The 26,839-nt window shown below is 46.6% G+C and overlaps 1 protein-coding gene across 10 annotated transcripts in view; it reads right to left on the reverse strand.

Annotated features, from left to right (window-relative positions):
• SMG7 (SMG7 nonsense mediated mRNA decay factor) overlaps nt 1-26,431 on the reverse strand; it is a 70,965-nt gene extending 44,534 nt beyond the window's left edge. For 6 of the 10 annotated variants that reach the window (XM_044300643.1, XM_044300641.1, XM_044300640.1 and 3 more), the window contains exons 1-5: nt 26,225-26,431; nt 4,398-4,429; nt 1,668-1,785; nt 545-677; nt 278-449 (exon numbers count right to left, since the gene is read on the reverse strand). In XM_044300643.1, coding sequence (XP_044156578.1) covers nt 278-449; nt 545-677; nt 1,668-1,785; nt 4,398-4,429; nt 26,225-26,253 — 484 coding nt within the window. In that variant the 5' untranslated portion in view covers nt 26,254-26,431. The remainder of the gene's footprint in view (nt 1-277; nt 450-544; nt 678-1,667; nt 1,786-4,397; nt 4,430-26,224) is intronic. The other 4 variants (XM_044300647.1, XM_044300646.1, XM_044300645.1 and 1 more) reach the window with 1 other exon arrangement.
• Between the last annotated feature and the right edge of the window lie 408 nt (nt 26,432-26,839).

The raw sequence follows: 26,839 nt of genomic DNA on the forward strand, positions 1-26,839 counted from the left end.
AGATTTTCAGGAGTGCCGAGAGTCCGACCCGCACCAATCAGCTGTTTGATGGTGCTGCGGAGCTTGTACAAGCGATGTGTACTCTTCGATGTTTACCTAAGCGTCGTCTACTTTGTAGTGCTGGTGTACTTACAACTGTTCATACCATTCAAGTGAATAGACGAGAAAGCTGTAATTACACTCCACGGCCACTACACAGTAGACGGTGCATGAGCGCCACAGCACCGGCAATCAAACAGACTGGCCCACAGCCTACTAAAACTTAGCAAGTTCTCACCAATATCTCCAAGGTGAACCAAGCAGTGCTGGCAGATATAGGAGCAGGAACTGGATTGAGGTTTCACCACGGTCCCACAGTGCATCTGCTTATTGCTGATAATCCCCAGCTGAGAGGACTTCACTCGGCATGGTAAATCCACATTAAACACAGTGCATAACTCCTGCAAAAGCTGTTAGATGGGGAAAAAAAAAAAAGTTACACAAAAAGGGAAATATAGGTATAATCAGTACAATCGCATATTTGGGATCCATCTATGTACCTCACCTGTGTATAGAATCCACTAGCTGCCTCTAGGAATAATGACAGATTAGCCTGCACCTCACTGCGATTCGGATTCGCCCGGTTTTTCGCCTGACCCTGCAGCGTTGTAATCTGGTTCTTGAAGGCATGATTCCAGCTAAATGAAGAAAACAAAATCAGTTGCTGAACTGTACACAGGGTTCATCTAGAATCTGTAGCTATTGAGTTCCATAGGTTTGCATAGAAGCTGTATACAAAAATAAAAATTATAGGACACTTAGGGCTCATGCACACAACAGCATCTGTTCTGTGGTTCGCAAATCGCTGTTCTGCAACAGAACGGCCAAGTGCATGCCGCCATTTCATTTTTAACTGCTGTAGAAATGTCCCATCCTTGTCTGCATAATGGACAATAGGACATGTTCTCCCTTTTGCTGGGTTTTGGAAAGGACACTATGTGCTGTCTTTATCTTTTGTGGCCCCATTGAAATGAATGGGTCCGCATCCAAATCCTCAAAAAATGCGGATTGGATGCGGACCAAACATAGTTGTGTCCTTGAGGCCTTATAATCAAGAGCTATTGTAAAGTTGATTAATTTTTAATTTTAAACACCTTGGGACAATAAAAAGAATGGGTTATGAGGGGGCACACACATTCATTTAGCAGAAGGAATCCGAATTTAAGGCAACCACTAATTTCCAATGGGTCCCATTAGGTTCCATCATTTTAACTAGGGCTGCAGCTATCGACCATTTTTGTAAATTGAGTATTCTATCGATTAAACCAACGATTAATCGAGTACTCTAATAAAAAAAAAACTAATTAAAAAAAACTCATCCGCCCCCCCCCCCCCCCCCACCCTCACCTCTCCCTCCTAGCCATGTCCCTAGCGCCAGTGAAATAAAAAACTTACCTCTCCTGTATGGGTGCCGCACCACAGCTAGTCCATCATCTTCTCTGTGCGCTGCACTGTCATCCTGACGTCAGACAGTGTCAGGAGGAAAGTGGTGCGCGCCGGCGGCTGACCACGGAGCGTTGAGTAATAGCAAGCGGTTCACTCCCGCTCCGTGGTCACATGACACAAACAAATCTCTGATGCAAAAAGTTTGAGAATGTACACGCTTGGATAATCATGCAGGAACTCACAGGTCTTGCTCCACCTTCTTGTCCAGTGCATACTCCAGGTCTGTGACGAGCATCTTCTGGTACAAGTCCTGTAGAGCTTGACGCGATGTCCACACCTCTGCTGTGCCAGGCTTGGATTCTGAAATTAAGAAATTGCACGCTTACAGAAACCAGCATCTGAAGGGAATTTCCAAGAATCAATGTTAGGGTGCTAGTACACGCTTATGGGCTACCTGAAGTCACCAAGGTTTCACGCGGCGGGTACAGGTGCAGCCGAGAGATTGGTGGTAAACCACATTCAGTTGCCATGGCTAGGCTGCAGGAGTAACAGCACCCTTAGGGCTTGTGCACATAACCGTATGTATTTTGTAGTCTGCAAAAAACACAAGTGACGTCCGCGTGCATTCTGTATTTTGCGGAGCGGAACAGCTAGCTCCTGAGAGAACAGTACTGTCCTTATCCGTGATGCGGACAATAGGAAAATGTTCTAATTTTTTGCGAAACGGAAATACGGAAACTGAATGCACAAGAAGGGCTGTTTGCGGACCCGTTGAAATGAATGGTTCCGCACACAATCTTAAAAAAAAAAAATTGAAAATAAATAAGTGGAACGGACACAGAAAGAAAATACATTTGTGTGCATGAGCCCTTAGGGCCTTGGCACTGATTTTGGCACATTTCAGCCTGAAAATCAGCTCCAAAAAAGCCTTAATCTCCTATTCGGCATCAGAGCGGAATCTTCCATTGACATGAATGGGAAGCATAAAAAAATTCAGTATCCACACGTTTTCCGTGCATTTTTTTTGGTGCACTAAAAACCCAGAGCTGAAATGCAGTTCTGTACTGAAGTAAACACACAGTGGTTAAAAACACAATGTTGTGTGAATATGCCCTTAGACCAGTTGAAACTTTTTTACTAGCATTCATAATGCTAGTAAAATACAGGTCATACACCATCAAAATATAAAGCTGAACTCGACTTTGGGTGTTAGGGTACTTTCACACTTGCGTTATTCTTTTCCGGCATAGAGTTCCGTCACAGGGGCTCTATACCGCAAAAGAACTGATCAGGCATATCCCCATGCATTCTGAATGGAGAGTAATCCGTTCAGTTTGCATCAGGATGTCTTCAGTTCAGTCGTTTTGACTGATCAGGCAAAAGAGAAAACCGCAGCATGCTACGGTTTTATCTCCGGCGAAAAAAAACTGAAGACTTGCCTGAACGCCGGATCCGGCATTTTTTCCCATAGGGATCTATTGGTGCCGGATCCGGCGTTCAGAATACCGGAATGCCGGATCCGTCGTTCTGTTATGCGCAGACTGAAAAAAAGGTGAAAAAAATAAATGCCGGATCCGTTTTGCCGGATGACACCGGAACGACGGATCCGGCATTTCAATGCATTTTTTCGACTGATCAGGCATTTTTAAGACTGATCAGGATCCTGATCAGTCTTACTAATGCCATCAGTTAGCATACATTTTGCCTGATCGGGCAGGCAGTTCCGGCGATGGAACTGCTTGCCGGATCTCTCTGCCGCAAGTGTGAAAGTAGCCTTAATGAGGCACGAAGCAGAGTTCAGCTTCGTATTTTGATAGTCATTTATGTGAATAAACAAACTGACACGTGATAGATGCAAGACGAAGTAAGTCTCGCAATATTTGCTAAAACTTCGGCAAGACCTCCGTGGAGGTATTACATTTTACAGTAGGAGGGAGCTGATCTTTTTCTAAGCTGATGTTCTTAACTTAGTTTTTAAAAGAATCAGGTTCGGATACAGCAATCCGAACCCAATTTGCTCAGCCCTACTAGCAACCGTCAGTGAAGAACACATTGCATCCAGATGCCTTCCGTTTTACACACAAGCCCTATTCACTTGTATTAAACCAGAGCTGCGTGAAAAACGCAGAATATAGAACATGTTTGATTTTTTCCTGAACGCAGAAATGATGCACAGAAAAATGTCACGTGCACAGACCCATTGAAATGATGCTATGCTTCACGCATCTCACCTGGACCGAAAACTCTCTCGTGTCAAAGAGGCCTTAGGCTACATGCACACGACCGTATGTGTTTTGCGGTCCGCAAAAAAAAAAAAAAAAAAACACGGATGACGTTCTGTATGGCATTCGTTTTTTTTTTTGTCTATCCTTGTCCGCAAACTAGAAAAAAATAGGACATGCACTATTTTTTTTGCGGAGCAACGGAACGGACATACTGATGCGGACAGCACACGGTGTGAAATTAATGGGTCCGCATCTGATCCGCAAAAAAAAAAAAAAACTGAGCGGACACGGAAACAAAATACGGTCGTGTGCATGAGGCCTAAAGGGAAGATTACTTGCCTGCTTCCCTGTGTTGGCTCCCCGCTCCTTCTCCTCCAGGCCTGCGATGCTCCACTTGCTGAAAACATTGGGTTTGACACCACTTGCAGCCAATTATTGGCCGTGACGGTGACCGGATACCCTTGCGTCAAGTGACCATTTGTCATGGCGTAAGGAGGGCCGTTAACCGCCGCGGACCGCGCCAAACTTATCATGCATGTGCTATAGGCAGAAAACAGAGCCCCTATTCCATGGAGGGGTCCCTGAGACTTCCCATGATAGGCAAGTGACCCAAAAGTGAATGACTTATTTATAGATATCCACACAAGAGGTAAGGAGCTGGACTGGGTGTTGTCCCCATCACAAAGGCACCAGTGACTGTAAAAGCAAGTAACGTGAGAAGGAGACTGCTCATAAAAACATGCTCACCTGTCATATCTGCTTTCAGGACTTCGGCCTGCCTGTAAGGAGGAAAGAGAGAAGATTCAATTTAGAACAGGGGATGGTCAGTATTTCAGTGCAAGGCTTTCCGTTTAGCCCAGTGTGTGTTAGGCCTCCTGCACACGACCGTTGTGTGCACCCGTGGCCGTTGTCCCGTTTTCCGTTTTTTTTCGCGGACCCATTGACTTTCAATGGGTCCGTGGAAAAATCGGAAAATGCACCGTTTTGCAGCCGAGGCCGTGATCCGTGTATCCTGTCCGTCAAAAAAATATGACCTGTCCTATTTTTTTGACGGACAACGGTTCACGGACCCATTCAAGTCAATGGGTCCGTGAAAGAACACGGATGCACACAAGATTGGCATCCGTGTCCGTGATCCGTGGCCGTAGGTTGCTTTCATACAGACGGATCCGAAGATCCGTCTGCATAAAAGCTTTTTCTGATCTAAGTTTTCACTTCGTGAAAACTCATTTCCGACAGTATATTCTAACACAGAAGCGTTCCCATGGTGATGGGGACGCTTCTAGTTAGAATACACTGCAAACTTTGTACAAGACTGCCCCCTGCTGCCTGGCACCACCCGATCTCTTACAGGGGGTTATGATAGCACAATTAATCCCTTCAGGTGCGGCACCTAAAGGGGTTAATTGTACTATCATATTCCCCTGTAAGAGATCAGGGCTGCCAGGCAGCAGGGGGCAGACCCCCCCCCCCCCCTCCCCAGTTTGAATATCGTTGGTGGCACAGTGTGCGCCCACCATCGCCCCCCTCTCCCTCTATAGTTAAAAATCGTTGGTGGCACAGTGTGCGCCCACCATCGCCCCCCCCCCCTTAAATCGTTGGTGGCACAGTGTGCGCCCACCATCGGCCCCCCCTCTCTCTATAGTAGTAACAACCATTGGTGGCAGTGTGCGGCCTGCCATTTCCCCCCCCCCCCCCATCATTGGTGGCAGCGGAGTTCCGATCGGAGTCCCAGTTTAATCGCTGGGGCTCCGATCGGTAACCATGGCAACCAGGAAGCTACTGCAGCCCTGGTTGCCATGGTTACTTAGCAATAGTACAACAGTAGAAGATTCATACTTACCTGCTTGCTGCTGTCTGTGACCGGCCGGGAGCTCCTCCTACTGGTAAGTGACAGTTCTTTAGCAATGCGCCGCACAGACCTTTCACTTACCAGTAGGTGGAGCTCCCGGCCGGTCACAGACATCGCAGCAGCCAGCAGGTAAGTATGAATCTTCTACAATTGTACTATTGCTAAGTAACCATGGCAACCAGGGATGCAGTAGCTTCCTGGTTGCCATGGTTACCGATCGGAGCCCCAGCGATTAAACTGGGACTCCGATCAGAACTCCGCTGCCACCAATGATGGGGGGGAGGGGGGGGAATGGGAGGCCGCACACTGCCACCAATGGTTGTTACTACTATAGAGAGAGGGGGGCCGATGGTGGGCGCACACTGTGCCACCAACGATTTATTACAATAGAGGAAGGGAGGGGGGGCCCGATGGGGGGGCGCACACTGTGCCACCAACGATATTCAAACTGGGGAGGGGGGGGGGGGGGGGGTCTGCCCCCTGCTGCCTGGCAGCCCTGATCTCTTACAGGGGAATATGATAGTACAATTAACCCCTTTAGGTGCCGCACCTTAAGGGGTTAATTGTGCTATCATATCCCCCTGTAAGAGATCGGGTGCTGCCAGGCAGCAGGGGGCAGTCTTGTACAAAGTTTGTAGTGTATTCTAACCTGAAGCGTCCCCATCACCATGGGAACGCCTCTGTTAGAATATACTGTCGGATCTGAGGTTCACGAAATAGCTCATATCCGACAGTATATTCTAATAGAGGCGTTCCCATGGTGATGGGGACGCTTCAAGTTAAAATATACCATCGGATTGGAAAAAACTCCAATCCGATGGTATAAAAGAACTCCAGACTTTACATTGAAAGTCAATGGGGACGGATCCGTTTGAAATGGCACCATATTGTGTCAACATCAAACGGATCCGTCCCTATTGACTTGCATTGTAATTCAGGACGGATCCGTTTGGCTCCGCACGGCCAGGCGGACACCAAAACGACTTTTTTTTTCATGTCCGTGGATCCTCCAAAAATCAAGGAAGACCCACGGACGAAAAAACGGTCGCGGATTACGGACCCAGTTTTTGCGGACCGTGAAAAAAACTGTCGTGTGCAGGAGGCCTTAGAGGGGGTCATAGCTATCTGTTCTTTCCGCCTCCGGCTTAGTCTACAATAAAAACAGCTGATAGGTCATCAATACTTAAAGGCTGGAATTCCCCTTTAAATGTTAAGAAAAATGTAGGCAAAGGCAGGGACTGCACGAACATAACAAACGAACCCGTCACTGAGACACCCGCCTCCGCTTCTCTACCTCCCAACAGTCCTTGCTTCCTGGCTGCAGCGGTGACATACATGTGACCTCTGCAGCCAATCACCAGCCTCAGTGCACGAGGATGCCAAGGTCAACAACTGGCTGCAGCAGTCATGCGCGTTAGGCTTGTTACTGCCGGCGGTCCAACGCGTATTGGGTTCATATTTTGTATTACAGTCCCCGTCTTTGCCTGCATTTTCCATAACTCAGGATAAACCCTATAAATGAAATACTCTGCGGTACTGGGTCAGGGAGAAGGTTAAAGACTCTGGACAAGTGGTAGAATACATGGAGCGACTTACACCTGTCTTACATAAAATATTTACATATACAGTAGGTTGTAACTAGGATTAAAAAATACGACGGAAGTGTCCCCTTTAAGGAACGGCATAGTGGAGGTTTTGATGGTTACAAGCAGAATCTGAAATTAATTTGGGGGGGGGGGGGGGGGTCACACGTTTAACGAGATGACGGCTTGAGGCCTACTGAGCCTTCAGCCTCAATTATCTGTGCACTGCAATAAATGAGATCACTGGATGCACGGAGAACACCGCCACCGCGAGTGCACAGATTTCATCCAGAGAAAACTGGAGCTACACCTCCTGGCATCAACAAAACTCGTCTGTCAGTTTAATTACTAACAACTCTCATCAGGCGCCTCAATGCGAGACACAGCGTCAGGCCTATGGAACGTACACGAGACGGGAGGGAGGAAGGACACAGGGCTGACCATACAAACAAAATGCTTAACTCTAGAGGCTAAAACTTTTATTAGATGTGCAGATCATCCAGGCGATTGTCAGTGGAGGAGACATATACATACAGCAATCTCCCCCACAGTATGGGGAGAAGTGATCACCAATGCCATCGCTCGTCCCCATACTGAATCATTGTTTTCCGGCAGCAGATTATAATTACATAGCACGATCTGCCGACAGCAAACAATGATTTTTAAACCTGCTCAAAGATTCCAATCACCGATATTGCTTGATCATCAGGCAATCAGCGGTAGTATTACACTGCCAGATCATCGCTAACCAGCATTACTATGAGCGCTTGTTAGCAATGATCTGCACAATTGTCTGCGCGTGTAATACAAGCTCTAGGGCTCATGCCCCCATGGCCGTATTGTGGCCCACATACGGCAGGTCCGCAGTACACGGGCGGCGGCCGTGTGCATTCAGTCATTCCGTGTCATGGATCGCGGACCTATTCATTTGAATGGGTCCGCAATCACGGAGATAAGGAACGAAGGCATGGATTGCAACCCCACGGAATCTCCTATTTTCATTCAGCAGGACCTGCGCTGACGTCACTGCGCTCTCAAAGGTCCTGTTGCAGGTCCTGAAAGAAGAAGGAAGAAGACGATGCCAGCTGCACGATCAAGTGGATGAGGCAAGTTAATTTTTTTTAGTTTTTAACCCCTCAATCCACATTGCACTATGCATTCCGTATTAAGAATGCTATTATTTTCCCTTATAACCATGTTATAAGGGAAAATATTACAGGGAATACACTTTAACGGGGTCCGGGGTTGCCTTCATCCCTATCATCTCCTGGAAAACATGCGTTAAAAAAAAAAATCGCACCGCATCCACACTTGCTTGCGGATGCTTGTGATTTTCACGCAGACGCCGTCATTTCTATGGGGACTGCGCTGCGTGAAAAACGCTGAATATAGAACGTGCTGCGATTCCCACACAACGCACAAGCGATGAGTGAAAATCACCGCTCATCTGAACAGCCCCATTGTAGTGAATAGGTCCAGATTCAGTGCAGGTGCAATGCGTTCACCTCACGCATTGCACCCTAACGGAATTCTCGCCCGTGTGAAAGGGGCCTTAGGGTTCAGGTTACAATTTCTCTCTCTTTTTTTTTTTTTTTTTTTTTTTTTTTAACTCAAATCCTGGTCATGGCTTCAAAAACATGCTCATGTCGAACCACCCTGAGGGTATGGTCATATGGCGCAGCCATGAGTCGTTTTGAGCCACAGCCGCCATGCAGTGAGAACCGCGCACGAAAGATAAAACATGTCCTATCTTCTGCAGTGTGGAGGCATAGACCTGGAATCCCACAGAAGGGCTTCCGGGGCTGTGCCTCCGCTCCGCAAAAGATAGGACATGTTTTAGCTTACGCTGCGGAGTGCACACGGTTGGGGTCTGTGTTTTGTGGATTCACTATTTGTGGTGCGCAATAAAGCCGAAACGTGATCACGCCTGTCCGGTATTGTCAGAGGGCGCAGCAGTTGTAGGGAGAGCAGAGCCTCTAGGTGTAATGGCAACGCCCCCATTGCTCCTAGAGGCTCATTTGCATATATAAAAACTTAATTTTTCACAGCAATGCGGGCACATAGGAACATGGGACCAACACAGAGGCACATGCAACAGGTCAGCCAGTGTGATAGGTGCAAATCTGCTGACAGATGCTCTTTAATAACAGTTCTGACAAATGCAGAAAAACATTCAGCTGGTTGTTGGTGGTGCCCTTAAAAGGGTTGTCACATCTGAGACATTTGTGGCATATCACTAGGACATGCCATAAATCTCAGATATGTGAGGGTCCCACCAGCTCTGAGAACGCACTGTGCATGCACAGCATCTTCTCCATTCACTGCTATGAGACTTCCAAAAATAAAGTGAGCACGCTTGGCTATTTTCAGGAGTCCCATAGCAGTGAATGAAGGGTGGAAGCACATGCACAGCTTGTTCTCCCCTCATTTCATGGGCCCCCGTTCCGGAGATCTGCGGTAGAAAAATGAAGAGAACCATGAGTTCATACTGAGTGCATGAAGACACAATCAAGAGGAAATAAAATGTCAAAAACCATCCAAAATGATAAGCTGCAGAGTCTATAAAGTGACCAAGCGCTGACCTCGAACAGAACAGAAATACTAAAATGAACATTAGTAGAATGGAAGGAATCATCGGTGGGGTTTTATCCGCATGTATGATGAAAAGACGGCAGCAGCTAAGCAGGAGAACAAAAAATAAAAAATAAAATAAATTAAAAAAAACAGGGTTAAACTGATAAAAAAAAGATCCACATGGCTCGTGCCTCCATGCAGAAGGCTGGTCAGCGCCGTCTCATGGGAGCGTGGACTGTATGGGAGGAAGCAGATTATAGATTTTTCATACGCTGCTGTTAGCACATTAGATAATCAATTACCGTGGCAGACGTCAGACACATTACAGGCCGCACAGCCGGCGAGGCGAATACCACACGATACAAAGCATAGCATACAGAACAAACGCTAACGCAATATTTTTGGATATAAAAAGGTTTGAAAAATACACATAAAAATAAATAAATAAAAAAAGACAAAAAATAAAAAATTACTATGCTGCTTTGGTAAGTTCCGAGTAAACCAGGAAGCCAATCGAAAAGCTCATAGTCCGAGTGGTTGAGGCAGGGTTAAACCTCATAAGAAAAAGTGCAGGTACGGCTGCCTCTCTTTTTTATTACAGGAGAAACATGATAAAAAGGGGTTATCCCAGGATTGCTGCCCAAAAAAAAAAAAAGAAGAGGGGGCGACACTGTCATTACAATAAATGTCGTGTGACATGTCGCCGTGTAGTCCTAAGGACAGACTACTTCTCTCTTTTTTTAATCCATGATTAGGCTCAAATTTCTTTAAGCATTGCAAAGTCCGCAATGAAAAGCCGCAGCACAAGGGTACGTTCACAGAGTTTTGTCTAGGTAGATTTTGTAGCCGACTCCCTTACAATTAAAAAATGCTTGCAATTGAGCCCCATTGAATTAAGCGGGGAAACGCCATATGGTGCTTCTTTATTTTGTTTATGGCTTTAAACACCACGAAATGGGGGGGGGGGGGGGGGGTGACATGCCGATTCTTGAAGCAGAATCTGTACTTCCTGTTGAAGTGGTTGGTTGCTACGACGCCGTGTGCGCCTGCAATGCCAGTCCGGTATCTCATGGACTGTGTTCCACGGACGTCTGCATGAGGCTTAAAACTGTATCAGTGAATAAAAAATAAATAAAATAAAAAACCCTGTGTGAACATCCCCTAAATTGACATGCTGCAGAGTTATAATCTACACGACAGGTCAATTTCTGAAGCGTGTGAACGAGAATTGCTAAAAGCTCGTTTGTTTTGCTGCTACTGTACAAGGCTGCGGATTTGCCATTTCACCTGCAGATGTACCCATTAGGGCTCACGCGTGTTTGGCGGTCCACAAATCGCACATCTGCAATACACAGATCTTGGCCGTGTATGTGCTGCCATTTTCTTTTTCACTTCAATAGAACAGTCCTATCCTTGTTTGCAAAACGGACAAGAATAGGACGTCTTCTATCTTTTTGCGGGGTCGCGGAACGGACATACGGTGTGCTCTCTGCATCCTCTGCAGCCCCATGAAAACAAATGGGTCATTCAACCAACATACGGTCGTGTGCATGAGCCCTAAAGGTACAGACCAACCTGTGCATGGTGAAACAAAGTACTGGGTCCAGCACTCAGGTCTTGAATAAAACCATGAATTTTTTTATTTCAAATTATTATTTTTTTTAAGTCCAAAAACAGCACAGAGCAGGACATCTCCCCACACCAGTCAACACGTTTCGGACTGTACTCAGTCCTTATTCCAAATAATCTGAGTAAGGACTAAGTACAGACCGAAATGCGTTGACTGGTGTGGAGAGATCTCCTGCTGTTTTGGACTTTTCAAAAAATATTTCATGGTTTTATTCAAGACCCGAGTACTGGTCCCACTAACTTTGTTTCTACAGTGTATTTGCTTCTCCTAAGGATTCGTGCACCGAGGACTAAGGCTGAGTTCACATGGGCAAGATTTACGCACGGTGCAATGCGGGAGGTGAACGCATTGCACCCGCACTGAATCTGGACCCATTCATTTCTATGGGGCTGTGCACATGAGCTGCGATTTTCACACATCACTTATGCGTTGCGTGAAAATCGCAGCAAGCTCTATATTGTGCGATTTTCACGCGACGCAGGCCCCATAGAAGTGAATGGGGCTGAGTGAAAATCCCAAGCATCCGCAAGCAAGTGCGGATGCGGTGCGATTTTCACGCATGGTTGCTAGGTGACAGTCTATTCACTGTATTATTTTCCTTTATAACATGGTTATAAAGGGAAAATAATAGCATTCTTAATACAGAATGCATAGTAGGTGGTCAATTGAGGGTTAAAAAAAATAATTAACTCACCTTCTCCTCTTGATCGCGTAGCTGCCGGTCTCTTCTTACTTCTTTAATGATGAGCTGCCGGCTAAATGACCTGTGGTGATGTCAGATCACATAGTCCAATCACATGATCCATCACCGTGGTGATGGATCATGTGATTGGACTATGTGATCTGACATCACCACAGGTCATTTAGCCGGCAGCTCATCATTAAAGAAGTAAGAAGAGACCGGCAGCTACGCGATCAAGAGGAGAAGGTGAATTAATTTTTTTTTTTTAATCCTCAATTGACCACCTACTGTATTAAGAATGCTATTATTTTCCCTTATAACCATGTTATAAGGGAAAATAACAACATCTACACAACATCGAACCCAAACCTGAACTTCTGTGAAGAAGTTCGGGTCTAGGTACCACAGTCAGGTTTTTATCACGCGCGTGCAAAACACATTGCACCCGCGCGATAAAAACTGAACATCGGAACGCAGTCAAAACTGACTGCAATTGCGTACCTACTCGCGCGGGTTTGCCGCGATACACCGGGACGCATCCAGACACGCCCGTGTGAACTCAGCCTAAGGGTACTTTCACACTAGTGTTTTTCTTTTCCGGCATAGGGCTCTTTCACACTTGCGTTCTTTTCTTCCAGCATAGAGTTCCGTCGTCGGGGCTCTATGCCGGAAGAATCCTGATCAGTTTTATTCTAATGCATTCTGAATGGAGTGAAATCCGTTCAGGATGTCTTCAGTTCCGGAACGGAACGTTTTTTGGCCGGAGAAGATACCGCAGCATGCTGCGCTTTTTGCTCCGGACAAAAATCATAAAGACTTGCCGCAAGGCCGGATCCGGAATTAATGCCCATTGAAAGGCATTGATCCGGATCCGGTCTTAAGCTAAACGTCGTTTCGGCGCATTGCCGGAAGCGACGTTTAGCTTTTTCTCAATGGTTTTTCTCCAGAGTGACGTCAGGGCGCCCCAAGCGCATGGATCACGTGATCGCATGGCACGTCATCCATGCGCATGGGGCGCTCTGACGTCATTCTGGAGCGCCCCGGGAGCCGCACGGACTGTAAGTATGCCGCTCCCCCGCTCCCCACTACTACTATGGCAACCAGGACTTTAATAGCGTCCTGGGTGCCATAGTAACACTGAAAGCATTTTGAAGACGGATCCGTCTTCAAATGCTTTCAGTACACTTGCGTTTTTCCGGATCCGGCGTGTAATTCCGGCAAGTGGAGTACACGCCGGATCCGGACAACGCAAGTGTGAAAGAGGCCATAGAGTTCCATCACAGGGGCTCTATACCAGAAAAGAACTGATCAGATATATCCTAATGCATTCTGAATGGAGAGCAATACGTTCAGGATGCATCAGGATGTCTTCAGTTCAGTCGTTTTGACTGATCAGGCAAAATAGAAAACCGTAGCTCTCCAGCGAAAAAAAAAAAAAAAAAAAAAAAAAGAAGGACTTGCCTGAATGCCGGCATTTTTCCCCATAGGAATGTATTAGTGCCGGATCCGGCATTCAAAATACCTGTTCCGTCCTTCCAGCCTGCGCAGACCGGTAAAAATGTGAAGAAAAAAATACAAGACGGATCTGTCTGTCCGCATGACAAGTGGAGAGACTGATCCGTTCTTGCAATGCATTTGTGAGATGCATCCGGATCAGTCTCACAAATGCTTTCAGTCACTTCCAATTCAGCGGATCCGGCGGGCAGTTCCGACGACAGAACTGCCCGCCGGATCACACTGCCGCAAGTGTGAAAGTAGCCTAACAAAGGCGGTGAGCTGATTGCGTTTATTTCTTTGGGATCCAAGAGACATCTGGAAGTCTTACTGGCCAAAAGTATAAAAGACCCCGGTAAGGCTGGGTTCAAATTACCCCGTTCTCCTGATCGTTATTATTATTATTAATAATTTGAGCATCCGTTTTTGCCAGTTCTGCCAGGGCTTGTTCACATCACCGTTACGGATTTAGTCATGGTTTTCCGTTATAATGGAAAATAACGGAATCCATAAGACGGAAGCCTTCAAGAGGCATTCCGTTTTGATCCTTCATAATACAAGTCTATCGGCAGCGTAACGGATCCGGTTTCCACTATGCAGGAGTCCAGTCCAACCAGGACGGATCCGTAATGCTGCCCAAAAGACCTCTATTATGACGGATCAAAACGGAATGCCTCTTTTGGATTCTATTATAATGGAAAACAATAACGGAATCCATAACGGTGATGTGAACAAACCCTCAGAGATGTGTTTTTTTTGATGGTAGAAAAAATAAAAAAATTCATCCTCACAGAAATTCTTCTCCGGTCAAGAATAACGTATCTCAGGCGGAGCTGACAAAAATCGCTGCAAAATGAGCTCAACGAATGCTCTAAAAATATTTTTTTTATTTATTTTTTAAACTTTGTTTTTCTGATGGATCAAAAAAATTTTTAAACTAACCGGTGAACCTGGCCTAACGTGTCTGGCGGGGAACGCTGAAGCACCCGATATGCAGGCGAATATCAGTTTCTCACTGTGACTCACACGATAGGGTCTCAGAAAACAGGCAAGGCATCCGGCCAGAATAGACCATACATTATGAGGGGATATACATAATAAAGCCTACGTATCGCAGGCGATCTCTACACAAAGACGCAGCCGGAGGTAACTGTACAAGAGTTCAGAGCGCATCAAGATCAAGTAGAGCGCTGCAGTCTCCAGCGAGTGCGGTGAAAGCACTGGAGGCAGAGACATGTCAGAAGTGTGATCTGTCACCGCTCACAATACACGGAAAGCAGGTGACAGGAGCACTACTTACAGCTCTGGGACACACCTAAGGAGGGCAAGTCATGTCGCAGAACGTCGACACACCCTGCACCTAGACTTTTCTACAAGGACTTCACTGTTCGGATGATTTTACAGTCGCATTAAACTGCAAGAATCCCGCTTTTACTTCGGTTTATGTCCCTGCGCACAGCAAAAGACACTGGAAACCCCCCCCCTGCGCGGCCACACACTGAGTAAACGCTCTGGACTTTTCTCATCAGAACGGCATGTAGGAAATCTGCAGTGTTTTACGGTAGCGGTCCATTGATCTGCGGTGTGGGTTTTAAAAGGGACTCGCCTACTTTGGACACAATAAACAGTTATCACTGTCCTGTAGGGGACATAAAGAGTTAACAGATCGGACCTTTCTTTGGGATTTCTGAATCTTTGATGTTTAATAAACAAAGTTTGAAGATATATGCAAATGAGCTGCAAGTGCCTGGGGGCCTTCCTCTGAGACTCTGTTCTGAAATCCCCTGGCAGGCATTACTAGCTTACCGATGCAACTGCCCACAGTGGGCAGTGTACAGCACATGCCCAGGCCTGGCACTGCCGCGAGCTGCCGCAGGATTTCAGAGAGCAGAGTCCATGATATAAGGACACTGGCCAGTCTTCGGGTACTTTCACACTTGCGGCAGAGGATTTCGTCAGGCAGTTAAGGCAATCCAGACGCAAACAGATGGCATTTGTCAGACGGATCCGGATGTCAAATGCATTGAAATACCAGGTCCGTCTCCCCGGTGTCATCCGTAAAAATGGATCCGGTATTTGTTTTTTTGCAATTTTGAAAAGGTCTGCGCATGCGCAGACCGGATCCATTTTTCCGGAACACTTAATGACGGATCCGGCACTAATCCAGCATTCCGGCAAGCGTTCAGGATTTTTGGCCGGAGAGACAAATACAGCATGCTGCGGTATTTTCTCCAGCCAAAAAACGTAAGAGGGACTGAACTGATGCATCCTGAACAAAATGCTCTCCATTCAGAATGCATTAGGATAAAAGTGATCAGTTTTTTTCCCGGTATTGAGCCCCTGTGACGGAACTTCATACCGGAAAAGAAAACCGCTAGCGTGAAAGTACCCTTAGGTCTCTTTCACAAGACCATATGGCTTTTTCAGTGTTTTGCAGTCCGTTTTTCAGTTTTGGTTTTTTTCCCCGCTGTGTTTCCATTTCTGTTCTGCTTTTCCGTATGGCATATACAGTATACAGTAATTACATAGAAAAAATTGTGCTGGGCATAACATTTTCAATAGATGGTTCCGCAAAAACAGAACGGATACAGAAGACATACGGATGCATTTCCATATGTGTTCCATTTTTTTATGCAGACCCATTGACTTGAAAAGAGCCACGGAACATAATTTGCGGGCAATAACAGGACATGTTCTATCTTTCAACGGAACGGAAAATGGAATGCATACGGAGTACATTCCGTTTTTTTTGCGGAACCATTGAAATGAATGGTTTCGCATACAGACCATACATGGAACGCAAAAAATGGCCTATAAACATTAAATTAAATTGAAACATCGGAGGAGCGATAACGGAGGAGAACACGGGCACTTTAGGAGAGGAACGCCCCTGGGCACTTGCAGCTTATTTGCATATATATTCAAACTTTGTTTATTCTACATCAAAGATACAGAAATCACAAAGAAAGGTACAGTCTGTTAACTCTTTATGTCACCTACAGGACAGCGATAACGGTTTAATATGTCCAAAGTAGGTGACAGACTCCCTTAAACTTGCAGGATGTCAATTGACGCTGGGGGATCTCAACCTCGGATTTCACCTTTTGCCATGACACAACAAAATCTGTGTTGGAAATTCCCCTTGTGTGAACATACACTTTTAGGCCAGTTTCCACACAGGGGTTTCATTCTGGGAACCACGCTGGCTCCTCTGACCGAAACTCACAGCATCATATTGACTTCTGACGCCATCAGTTTCTGCCGGCCGCAGGTCTACTTCTCTGTACTCACGGCATTATGCGAGTACAGCACAAACTGTAGATCCTCAGTCGGGCACAAACTCACAGCATCATGGATCCTTAAGATGCTGCGAGTTCAAGTTAGAGGAGAAGGAAATGCAGCCATGACACGGAACAGGTTTTCCAGATCGCACAAGCTGTGAAATTAGTCTTAGGGCTCATGCACACGACCGTATGCATTTTGTGGTGAGCAATAAATACAGATGACGTCCGTGTGCATTCTGTATTTCGCGGAACGGAACAACTGGCCCCTAAGGCTGGTTTCACACGGGCGTTGCGGAAAAATGTGCGGGTGCGTTGCGGAAACACCCGCGATTTTTCCGCGCGAGTGCAAAACATTGTAATGCGTTTTGCACTCGCGTGAGAAAAATCGCGCATGTTTGGTACCCAAACCCGAACTTCTTCAAAGAAGTTCGGGCTTGGGATTGATGTTCTGAAGATTCTATTATTTTCCCTTATAACATGGTTATAAGGGAAAATAATAGCATTCTGAATACAGAATGCATAGTACAATAGCGCTGGAAGGGTTAAAAAAAAATAAAAACGTTAACTCACCTTATCCCCATGATCGTGTAGTTCCCGGTCGGTCTCTTCTTTAGCTGTGGGCTTGGGCTGAATGACCTTTGGTGATGTCAGATCACATGCTCCAATCACATGGTCCATCACCATGGTGATGGAGCATGTGATCTGACATCACCACAGGTCCTTTAGTCACAGCTAAAGAAGAGACCGACCGGGAACTAGGCGATCATGGGGATAAGGCGAGTTAACTTTTTTTATTTTTTTTAACCCTCCCAGCACTATTATACTATGCATTCTGTATTCAGAATGCTATTATTTTCCCTTATAACCATGTTATAAGGGAAAATAATACAGTGAATAGACTGTCACCTAGAACCCATGCGTGAAAATCGCACCGCATCCGCACTTGCTTGCGGATGCTTGCGATTTTCACGCAACCCCATTCATTTCTATGGGACCTGCGTTACGTGAAAAACGCAGAATATAGAACATGCTGCGATTTTCACGCAACGCATAAGTGTTGCGTGAAAATCACCGCTCATGTGAACAGCCCCATAGAAATGAATGGGTCAGGATTCAGTGCGGGTGCAATGCGTTCAACTCACGCATCGCACCCGCACGGAAATCTCGCCCGTGTGAAAGGGGCCTAATAGAAATGCAGACAATAATAGGACATGTTCTATTCTTTGCAGAGCGGACATACGGAATGCACACGGAGTAACTTCTATTTTTTTTACGGACCCTTTGAAATTAATGGTTCCGCATAAGGTCCGTAAAAGAAATTAAATAAAAAAAATTGGACTGGACATTGAAAGAAAATATGTTTGTATGCACGAGCCCTAAGGTCTCCTGTACACAACGGGATCTGTTTTGCAGTCGGCAAGTCGCAGATCTGCAAAATACAGATGCAGTCTGTGCGCATTACGCACATTTTTGCGGGACCCACTGCAAAAAAAAAAAAAAGCCCATTCTTGTCTGCCAAATGGACAAGAATAGGACAGGTTCTACAACGTGCGGCCTGGCCACAAGGATGTGGACAGCACACGGATGACGTCCGCTTTCCTATTTGAAGGCCCCATAGAATTTAACAGGTTCAGGTGCGATCTGCAAAAAATGTGGATCGGTCATGAACCAAAAATACGGTTGTGTGCATGAGGCCTTACAGCGTAAACTGCCACGGGTCTGCAGGTCAGTTACATGTGTGCCTATTACAGTTTCCAAGCAGAATCTGCCCCAATATCTGGTATGCCAATTAGAATTTTTCCGCAGCACAGATTTCAAATCCGTGGCACCACTGCACGGATTCCCATTGAAATATGAGCAGAAATCCTTGAGAACATGCGCTTTATTATAGAAGAGGCCAGCAACCTGTGTCTTCCCAAATGTGGTGAAACTACAGCTCACACATTCTGATAGGACATGTTGGGAGTTGTAGTCTCACCACTGAATTGCTGCTATGGAAAACATAGATACCGTCTACGACCAAGTAACACCTGGCCCTGCTGTAAATTATAGCAAAGCGCAGATAAAGCTGAACTGAAATACTGCGTGCAGCCCTGACCTCAAGGACTGACTGCAGAGGACGGATATCTACATGGGCTCCTGTGGACAGATCTCATATCAGTAGATCAGGAATACTTGAGAGTTAACCAAGATTAGAAAAAGCAAGACTACCTGTGTCTTAGGAACAGCGCCCTACCTGCCCACAGGCTGCATGTGGCATTGCACCTGAATCCTATCCACTTTTGCCTGTTCAGTTTAGCCGTTTTTCGTATGGATTGGTTTCACGGCTAACTTTATTTTTAAAAATACCGTATTTGTTGGGCTTATGTGATTTTTTTTTTTTGCACCAGCTTGAAGGCAGACAGAAGGGGAAGTGGGGGTGATGCAAATTAGCTAGAGCAGGGCGTCAGCAGCCTTTACCGGAATGCCGGATCCGTCCCTCCGGTCTGCGCATGCACAGACCAGAAAAAAAAAAAAAAAAAGTGAAAAAAATAAATGCCGGATGACAACGGAAAGACAGATCCAGCATTTCAATGCATTTGTCAGACTGATCAGGCATTTTTAAGACTGATCAGCATCCTGATCAGTCTTTCAAATGCCGTCAGTTGGCATACGTTTTCCCGGATCACTCTGCCGCAAGTGTGAAAGTAGCCTTAGGGTCTAGAACCTGGGATATTTTCATCCCTTGTCCTATTTACCCTGATAGAGCTCTATTAAGCCTCATGCACACGTCCGTGGACAGTTCCGTTCTTCCGGTCCGCACGTGTGCAGACCTTTAAATATGTGGAAAAAATAAATACCGGATCCGTTTCTCCAGATCACAGCGGAGAGATGGATCCAGTATTTCAATGCATTTGTCAGACTGATCCGCGACGGAACTGCCTGTCAGAATCCTCTGCCTCAGGGATGATAGTACCCTATGTAGCACGCTCATGTTCTGTGATAGCGCACTGGACGCATTATCGGCAAGGTTAGATGAAGATATTGATAACTTTGAAAATCATGAATATCGGCCGATTATATCGGTAAAGCCGATAATCGGTCGATCCCTAGTTGTCAGTATCTGATTGCTGGGGTCCGACACCCAGGACCCCCCACTGATCAGCTGTTTGAGAAGGCACCAGCGTTCCTGCGAGTGCTGCGGCCTGCTCTCAGCTCACCGCCGTCCATTGTATAGCAGCTATGCTTTGTATCGCACTCAACCCATTCACTTCAATGGGGCCGAGCTGCTCCTAGGCCACGTGACCAATGAATAGGTCATCACTTGGCCTATGGAAAGTTTAAAGAGCGCCGCTACTTTCTCAAACAGCTGATCGGCAGGGGTCCCAGGTGTCGGACCCCCATGGATCAGATACTGGTGACCTATTCAGAGCATAGGTCATTAATATTAAAATCATGGAAAACACCTTTAATTACCTACTGGCCCAGACATAACATCTGTCCGCTGTGGGTTTTTTTTTTTGGGGGGGGGGGGGAATAAAATTGACAAATATTATAAAAAAAAAAAAAAATTATAAAATAAATGTTTTTTTTTTTAAAGAGACAAAAAGGGCTCATTTACTAAGAGCAGCATTTTACAGAACGGATCAGTGCCACCACGTAGTCATGTAACCCAGAGCAGTACGGCCGTGTTCACATTTAATGGCTCCTTCTACAGTGTATAACAAGCCTACACGCCGTGTTAAACATTAACCAGGCTCCAAAAAAACTCACAGGTACAAATCACTCGAGTTTTCATACGGAAACATGTAATTCTGATTTCACGCTCCTTTAAGCAAATTTCATAATCAGATGTTAGCGGCATATGAAAGCAACAGATGTCTATTACTGGCGGTTTTCATATCCCACATGTGATCTTATAGCTCGATTAACTGTAGGGCATAAATGCTTCTAGAAACTTAGTCGTGCCCTCCCCCCCGCCGCCAATAACCCATTTCCCCACAAATAGTTACGAGACATTGTGAGACTTATGGTAAACGACCAAACAAACGCCTTTACAAGGTGCAATTATAGTGCAGATAATCGTTATATAGCGAGTGACAGAACGCACGCAAATTTAATAAGGGTGCATTCACACAACCGTACGCATTTTGCAGTCTTTTTTTCTTTTTTGTGGACCCATTGTATACCTACTCATATACACAAATCAGACAAGTTCTATCTTTTTTGCGGGGCTGTGAAACGGACATACAGATCCAGGCGCTACACGGTGTGCGGTCCACATTTTTTGCTGCCCCATGGAAATGAATGGTCCACATCCGATCCGCAAAAAGCGTGGATCTGATGCGGGCCAAAGATCTGGTCGTGTGAACAGGGCCTAATAAAAGAGGATGTTTCCAGGATTTTGTTATTAATGGCCTATCCTCAATATCCTATCAGATATTGGTGGGGGTCCGACAGCCCTCACCCCTGCCGATCAGCTGTTTCGCTGTAGAGCTAATGCACAAAGTCACCTGTAACCAGCTCCACCCACAATGGACAAAGCTGCGAATTTCCAGCGCCAGAGCTACCGTGAAACTGGCAATCAGTAGGGGTGCAGGGAGTTGGAACCCCGCCGATGAGATATTGATGGCCTATATTGAGTCCATCAATAACAAAACCCCGTTAGGCTACCTGTCTAATGCCATTTACTTTGCGGCTACTTTATTAAGGCGGAGTTCATATCTGCGTTGTGAACTCCGGCACTGTATCTGGTGCACATGTCTGCTTTCAGCCGGACAAAAAAAAAATATAAAAAAAAAATGCTACGAAAGCAGCCAGATTACCGCCTGATCCCACTACAGTGAAAAGGGATCTGGCTATGCCGGATACGGTGAACTCCGGCAGTCTGCTCTTCCGCCGGAACAGACTGCCAGAGTTCGCAGCGCAGATGTGAAGACAGCCTAAGCTTCTTTCACACAAGTGATACGGATTGTTTCAGGATCTGTGGAGGAAAAAACTGATGGTTTTGCAGGCAAGTTGAATAAGTTTTTCTGCAAATCGGTGTTCAGTGTGTGCGTTTTTTCCCCATCCGGATTGCATTTTTAATGTATCTGACGTAAAACTAAAGAATATTAATCTACATCTAGCAGCCATCAGTAAAAAACACATTGCATCCGGATGCTTTCTGTCTTCAACTGCGGGCCCCATTCACCATGGCTGAGTGAAAAAAGGTACAATATAGAACATGTGATTATTCCTGTACGCAGAAATGATGGGTGGAAAATGTGCACAGACCCATTGGAATGAATGGGTCAGGATTCAGTCTGGATGCTACGAGTTCACCCGACGCATTCGCAGCTAAAAAGGAAAAAAGTTGCGCGGGTGAAAGCGACCGTACACAGCGGTTCTGCCGCCTGAGAACCCATCCATGTTGGATTTTATTTTTGACTGTCACGTCATATCGCGCTGTGACACCATTGACAACCATTACCAATAAAGCTGCGCGACTTTTCTGCGACATATATAGCTGTGTAGCCGGACCCTGATATAGGAAACGGATTGTGGGAAATGCTATAAAATTGAAGGGAGTTCTCTGGGCTTTACCTAAATTCTCTAAAATCAGCTATCCTGCGGAAGAGACTTCTCAGCACTACTCTTCCGTCAAGCAGCCACATCTGCGACTGCCGGACTAGACGTGGCCTCTTCCACGAGGGACGTGGTCCTTTGTCTTCTTGTTCAGCTGCAAAACATACATATACCCAACATGGAGACACAGGCGCAGGTTCAGACTGGGACTTCAGTGGAAGAGCCCACAGCTCTTCTAGTAGTCACAGGATCGCAGAAGTGGCTGCACGATGGAAGGATAGATGGAAGTCCCTTCCTTCCGCAGGTTAGTTGACAGAAAGAATTTAAGTAAAGCCCAGAGAACCCGTTTAAACCAAACATTAGTCACCGGTTAAAGTCCCTGCCATCTCAGCACCAATGTTCCCTGTCGGTGTGGAGCGATGATATGCCATACATCTACATAACCACTGCAGCCAGTCACAGGCCTCAATAATCTTCTGTCATACAAACTAGGATCCCCACCAAGGCCTGACTGGCTGCAGCAGACAAGTGGATGTACAGCATGTCATCAGCATCGGAAGTGGCAAGAGGATTTAAAGGGGTTGTCTCATTTTAGCAAATGGCATTTATCACGTAGAGAAAGTTAACACAAGGCACTTACTAATGTATTGCGATTGTCCATATTGCCTCCTTTGCTGGCTTGATTCATTTTTCCAAACACATTATACACTGCTCATATCCAGAGGTTACGACCACCCTGCAATCCAGCAGTAGTGGTCGTGCTTGCACAATATAGGAAAAGGGCGCAGCCTTTCTGGTGGCCAAGACCGTGGGACTGAACATGGGCACGCAAGCGCAGTAGCTCCTGTCCCGGCTGCCTGGCATCTGCGCTGCAGCGGTGGTCGTAACCCCTCGAGACGAGCAGTGTATAATGTGATGGAAAAAAGAATCCAGCCAACAAAGGAGGCAATATGGATAATCACAATACATTAGTAGCGGGTCTTGTATTAAAGGGGTTGTCTCATCTGAGACACTGGGGGCATATTGCTAGGATATGCCCCCATGGTCATTTTATGCTCCTACAATCGAAAACGGAGCCAGCCAAAGTGGTCGCTGTGAGACTCTGGTCCTGCCACCACCAAGCGTGCTCCAAACAGAAGTGAATGGGAGCGCACAGTGCATGACCGGCCACCGCTCCCATTCAATTCTATGGGCCCGGCGGAAATAGTCGCAGTGTGCCCTCCACCACTCTTGCTGCTCCGTTTAGGAGATAGGTGCTGAGTCCTAGCAGCTAGGGACTCAGCACCTATCAGACAATGGGGGCACACCCTAGCGATATGCCCCCATTGCTTCAGATGAAGTAACCCCTTTAAATGGGTTCTGCAGTTTTTTTAAACTGATGATCTATCCTCTGATTGGCAGGGTCCGACACCCGGGACCCCCGTCGGTCAGCTTTTTGAGAAGGCAGCGGTGCTGGCAGTAGTGCCGCGGCCTTCTCGCTGTTTACCGCAGGCCCAGTGACGTCACGACTAGTATCACTTACCTGGGGGGGGGGGCTAAGCTCTGTTCACTTGAATGGAGCTTAGCCGCGCCCAGACCAGTGATACTAGTCGTGACGTCACTGGGCCTGCGGTAAACAGCGAGAAGGCCGCGGCGCTGCTGGAGCGCCGCTGCCTTCTCAAACAGCTGATTGACGGGGGTCCCAGGTGTCGGCCGATCAAATGCTGAGGATCTATCCAGAGGAGACTACCCCTTTAAATACGGATCGGAGAGAGATAGATAGAGATACATACACACACATATCTAAAGATTAATATAATGTTGTTCCCAATGATAACTTTGAGAAAGGTTTCCCTGCTTTATCCCAACTGGATTGGATCCATTGCCACCGATGCTGCCAATCATAAGGGCTCCTCCACAGAATCATATTCTGGCACCTCAAGCTGTCGACGCCTGCAGAACCTGCTAATACAATGTTGCATATGACAGCAACAAGCAATACACTATAAGAAGCTGCATATGACAGCGACAAGCAAGATCTGCTAGAGGCTGTGATTACAGATGGTAGACTGCAGCACACAAAGTCACAGCAAAGAAGAACTGCAGACGGCAGATCGTGCACAACCTCCACTATCCACATCTGTCATGGTACCAGCTGAGCCACTGTGAAGTAGACTGAAACCTCATGCAGAAGTAATACTTCCTAGTAGAAATATTATGACTGCCCAATGTGCGAACGGATGGAAAGTAACATGGTGTGCATCAATCGCAATGCACGTTAAAAGGGTGGTCTCACTTCTGCAAATATGCAGCACAGATTCGAGGTGGCTGGAACGGGAGCTGCGCATGCGTGCCTTTGTGCAGTCCTGGCCACTAGAGTCTCTGGTATTTTTTCTTATAGTGTGCAAGTACGACCACCGCTACTGGATTACAGGGTGGTCGTAATCATGGAAACGAGCAGTGTATAATGTGATGGAAAAATGAAAGGAATAGAGCCAGGGAAGGAAGCAACAAGGACAATCACAGTACATTAGTAAGTGCCTGGTATTAACTTTCATGATAGATGTCCTTTGCTGAAGTGAGACAACACTTTTAAAAGGCTATGGACACCTTCGAGGTCACTTTTTATGAAAGACTGTATTGTACTCATTTTGGGTTAAACATTTTTTCAATTGGTCTTTATTGTACATTTTCTGCAGCTTTTGTCCAACAGGGTTACATTTCAGCCCTGCCTAGTTTCAGTTTCACACTGATCTGTCAAGTTGCTCACAAAAACTTCTGAAAATTGTCCAAATTGGAAACAATTTGCCCAAAAAGAGTATAATGCAATCGCAAAAAAAAAAATCTCCAGCAGGTGTTCATAATCTTTAAAAAAAAAATAATAATAATAAATCCCATAGATATTGGACAGCTGGGGTCCTACTGGGAGATGAGCACCCAGCACATGGAATGACTACTGACCATAGTCATCCATCGGGGGACGCAGTGGAGATGAATCAAGCGTGATCACAAGCAGATGTTACTGGTACTGACCAGTACACGCGACACTGGGTGACCAGTATACACCACTACATACAGAATGTGTAGTCCAGCAGTAACTAGAACACATAATATGGGCTTATAAGTAAACACTACTACAACAGGCGACCAGCACACCCACATGGGGTCACTACTGACAGCACGTGTCAAATAGGGGAGTGGGACACACCGCCACTCATGGTGCGCAGCAAAAATGATCAAAGATGCAATCAGCATATACAACAACAGGTGCCCAACAGAGGACATGACCTGCAAGCACAGGAGATAAGCAGTGCCCATTATAGATGGCAAGCTAATAACATAGGGTGACCAGGGATGCCAACGTCACTACACGCCATCGCCACACTACATGCCAAACATCACAGTACACGCCATACATCACACAACCATCGCCACAGAACACGCCATACATCACAGTACACGCCATCCATCAATCACTACACGCCATACTACATGCCAAACATCACAGTACACGCCATTCATCAATCAATCACTACACGCCATACATCACAGTACACGCCATTCATCAATCAATCACTACACGCCATGCTACATGCCAAACATCACAGTACACGCCATCCATCAATCACTACACGCCATCCATCAATCACTACACGCCATACTACATGCCAAACACACAGTACACGCCATCCATCAATCACTACACGCCATACATCACACAACCATCGCCACAGTACACTCCATACATCACAGTACACAACCACATTACCTCTAGTGACCAGCACAGGCCACGTGAGGTGACCTGCATACCCTGCCATATGTAGTGTCACACAGACTACCTCAGAGGTGATCTACCGCAGCTGCCCAGCACAGAGCACCACATGGTGTGAACACACAGGGAAGCCATTCCTCCTGCCCACACAGGCCGTCCCCGGGCTCTGCTCCTCACCGGAGATACTGCGCACACAGCAGGCTCATCCTCCACCGGGGCTTTCTGCTTCGGACTCTCCACACAGGCTCAATATCGAAGCGGTCGTGAGTCAGCCATCTTTTCCGGGCCCCCACACCGCCTGTGAGGATGGGGTCCCGGGCCTTCAAACCCCCCCTGTCCCCCTGACAACCAACCCCCCGGAGAGTCCCAGTGAACGCTTTCCCCCCCGGAAACAGCTCTCTCTTAGCAGCACTTCCGGTCGGTGCGTCTTCTATATCCCTCCGGCTGAAGCTTCCAAGCGCACAATTCTAGTCACGCCCACCAAGCATCGGCGCGCAGGCGCGAGGCGCGTAACCACGGGCAGTGACGTCACGCGAAGGTGGGCGGAGATGTTGAGGGGAGGAAAGGACTCGGTTGCTCTAGCAACGAGTTCCCGGCTGGTGAACGGTCTCCTAGGCAACAGAGCGCGGCGGCGCTAGGTCCTGCTTAGTGCGTCAGCAGCTGCCCTAGGCCGTCCGCGGTGCCTCGTGTTCAGATGGAACAGGGCGCATCGGTTGTCATGGAACTTGTGGCCTCGCATGTGTTTTCCTTTTACACCCACATAAATGGCGTCATCCGCAGGGGACACTTATT

This window comes from Bufo gargarizans, chromosome 7 (assembly GCF_014858855.1).
Source record: "Bufo gargarizans isolate SCDJY-AF-19 chromosome 7, ASM1485885v1, whole genome shotgun sequence".
Lineage (NCBI taxonomy): Eukaryota > Metazoa > Chordata > Amphibia > Anura > Bufonidae > Bufo > Bufo gargarizans.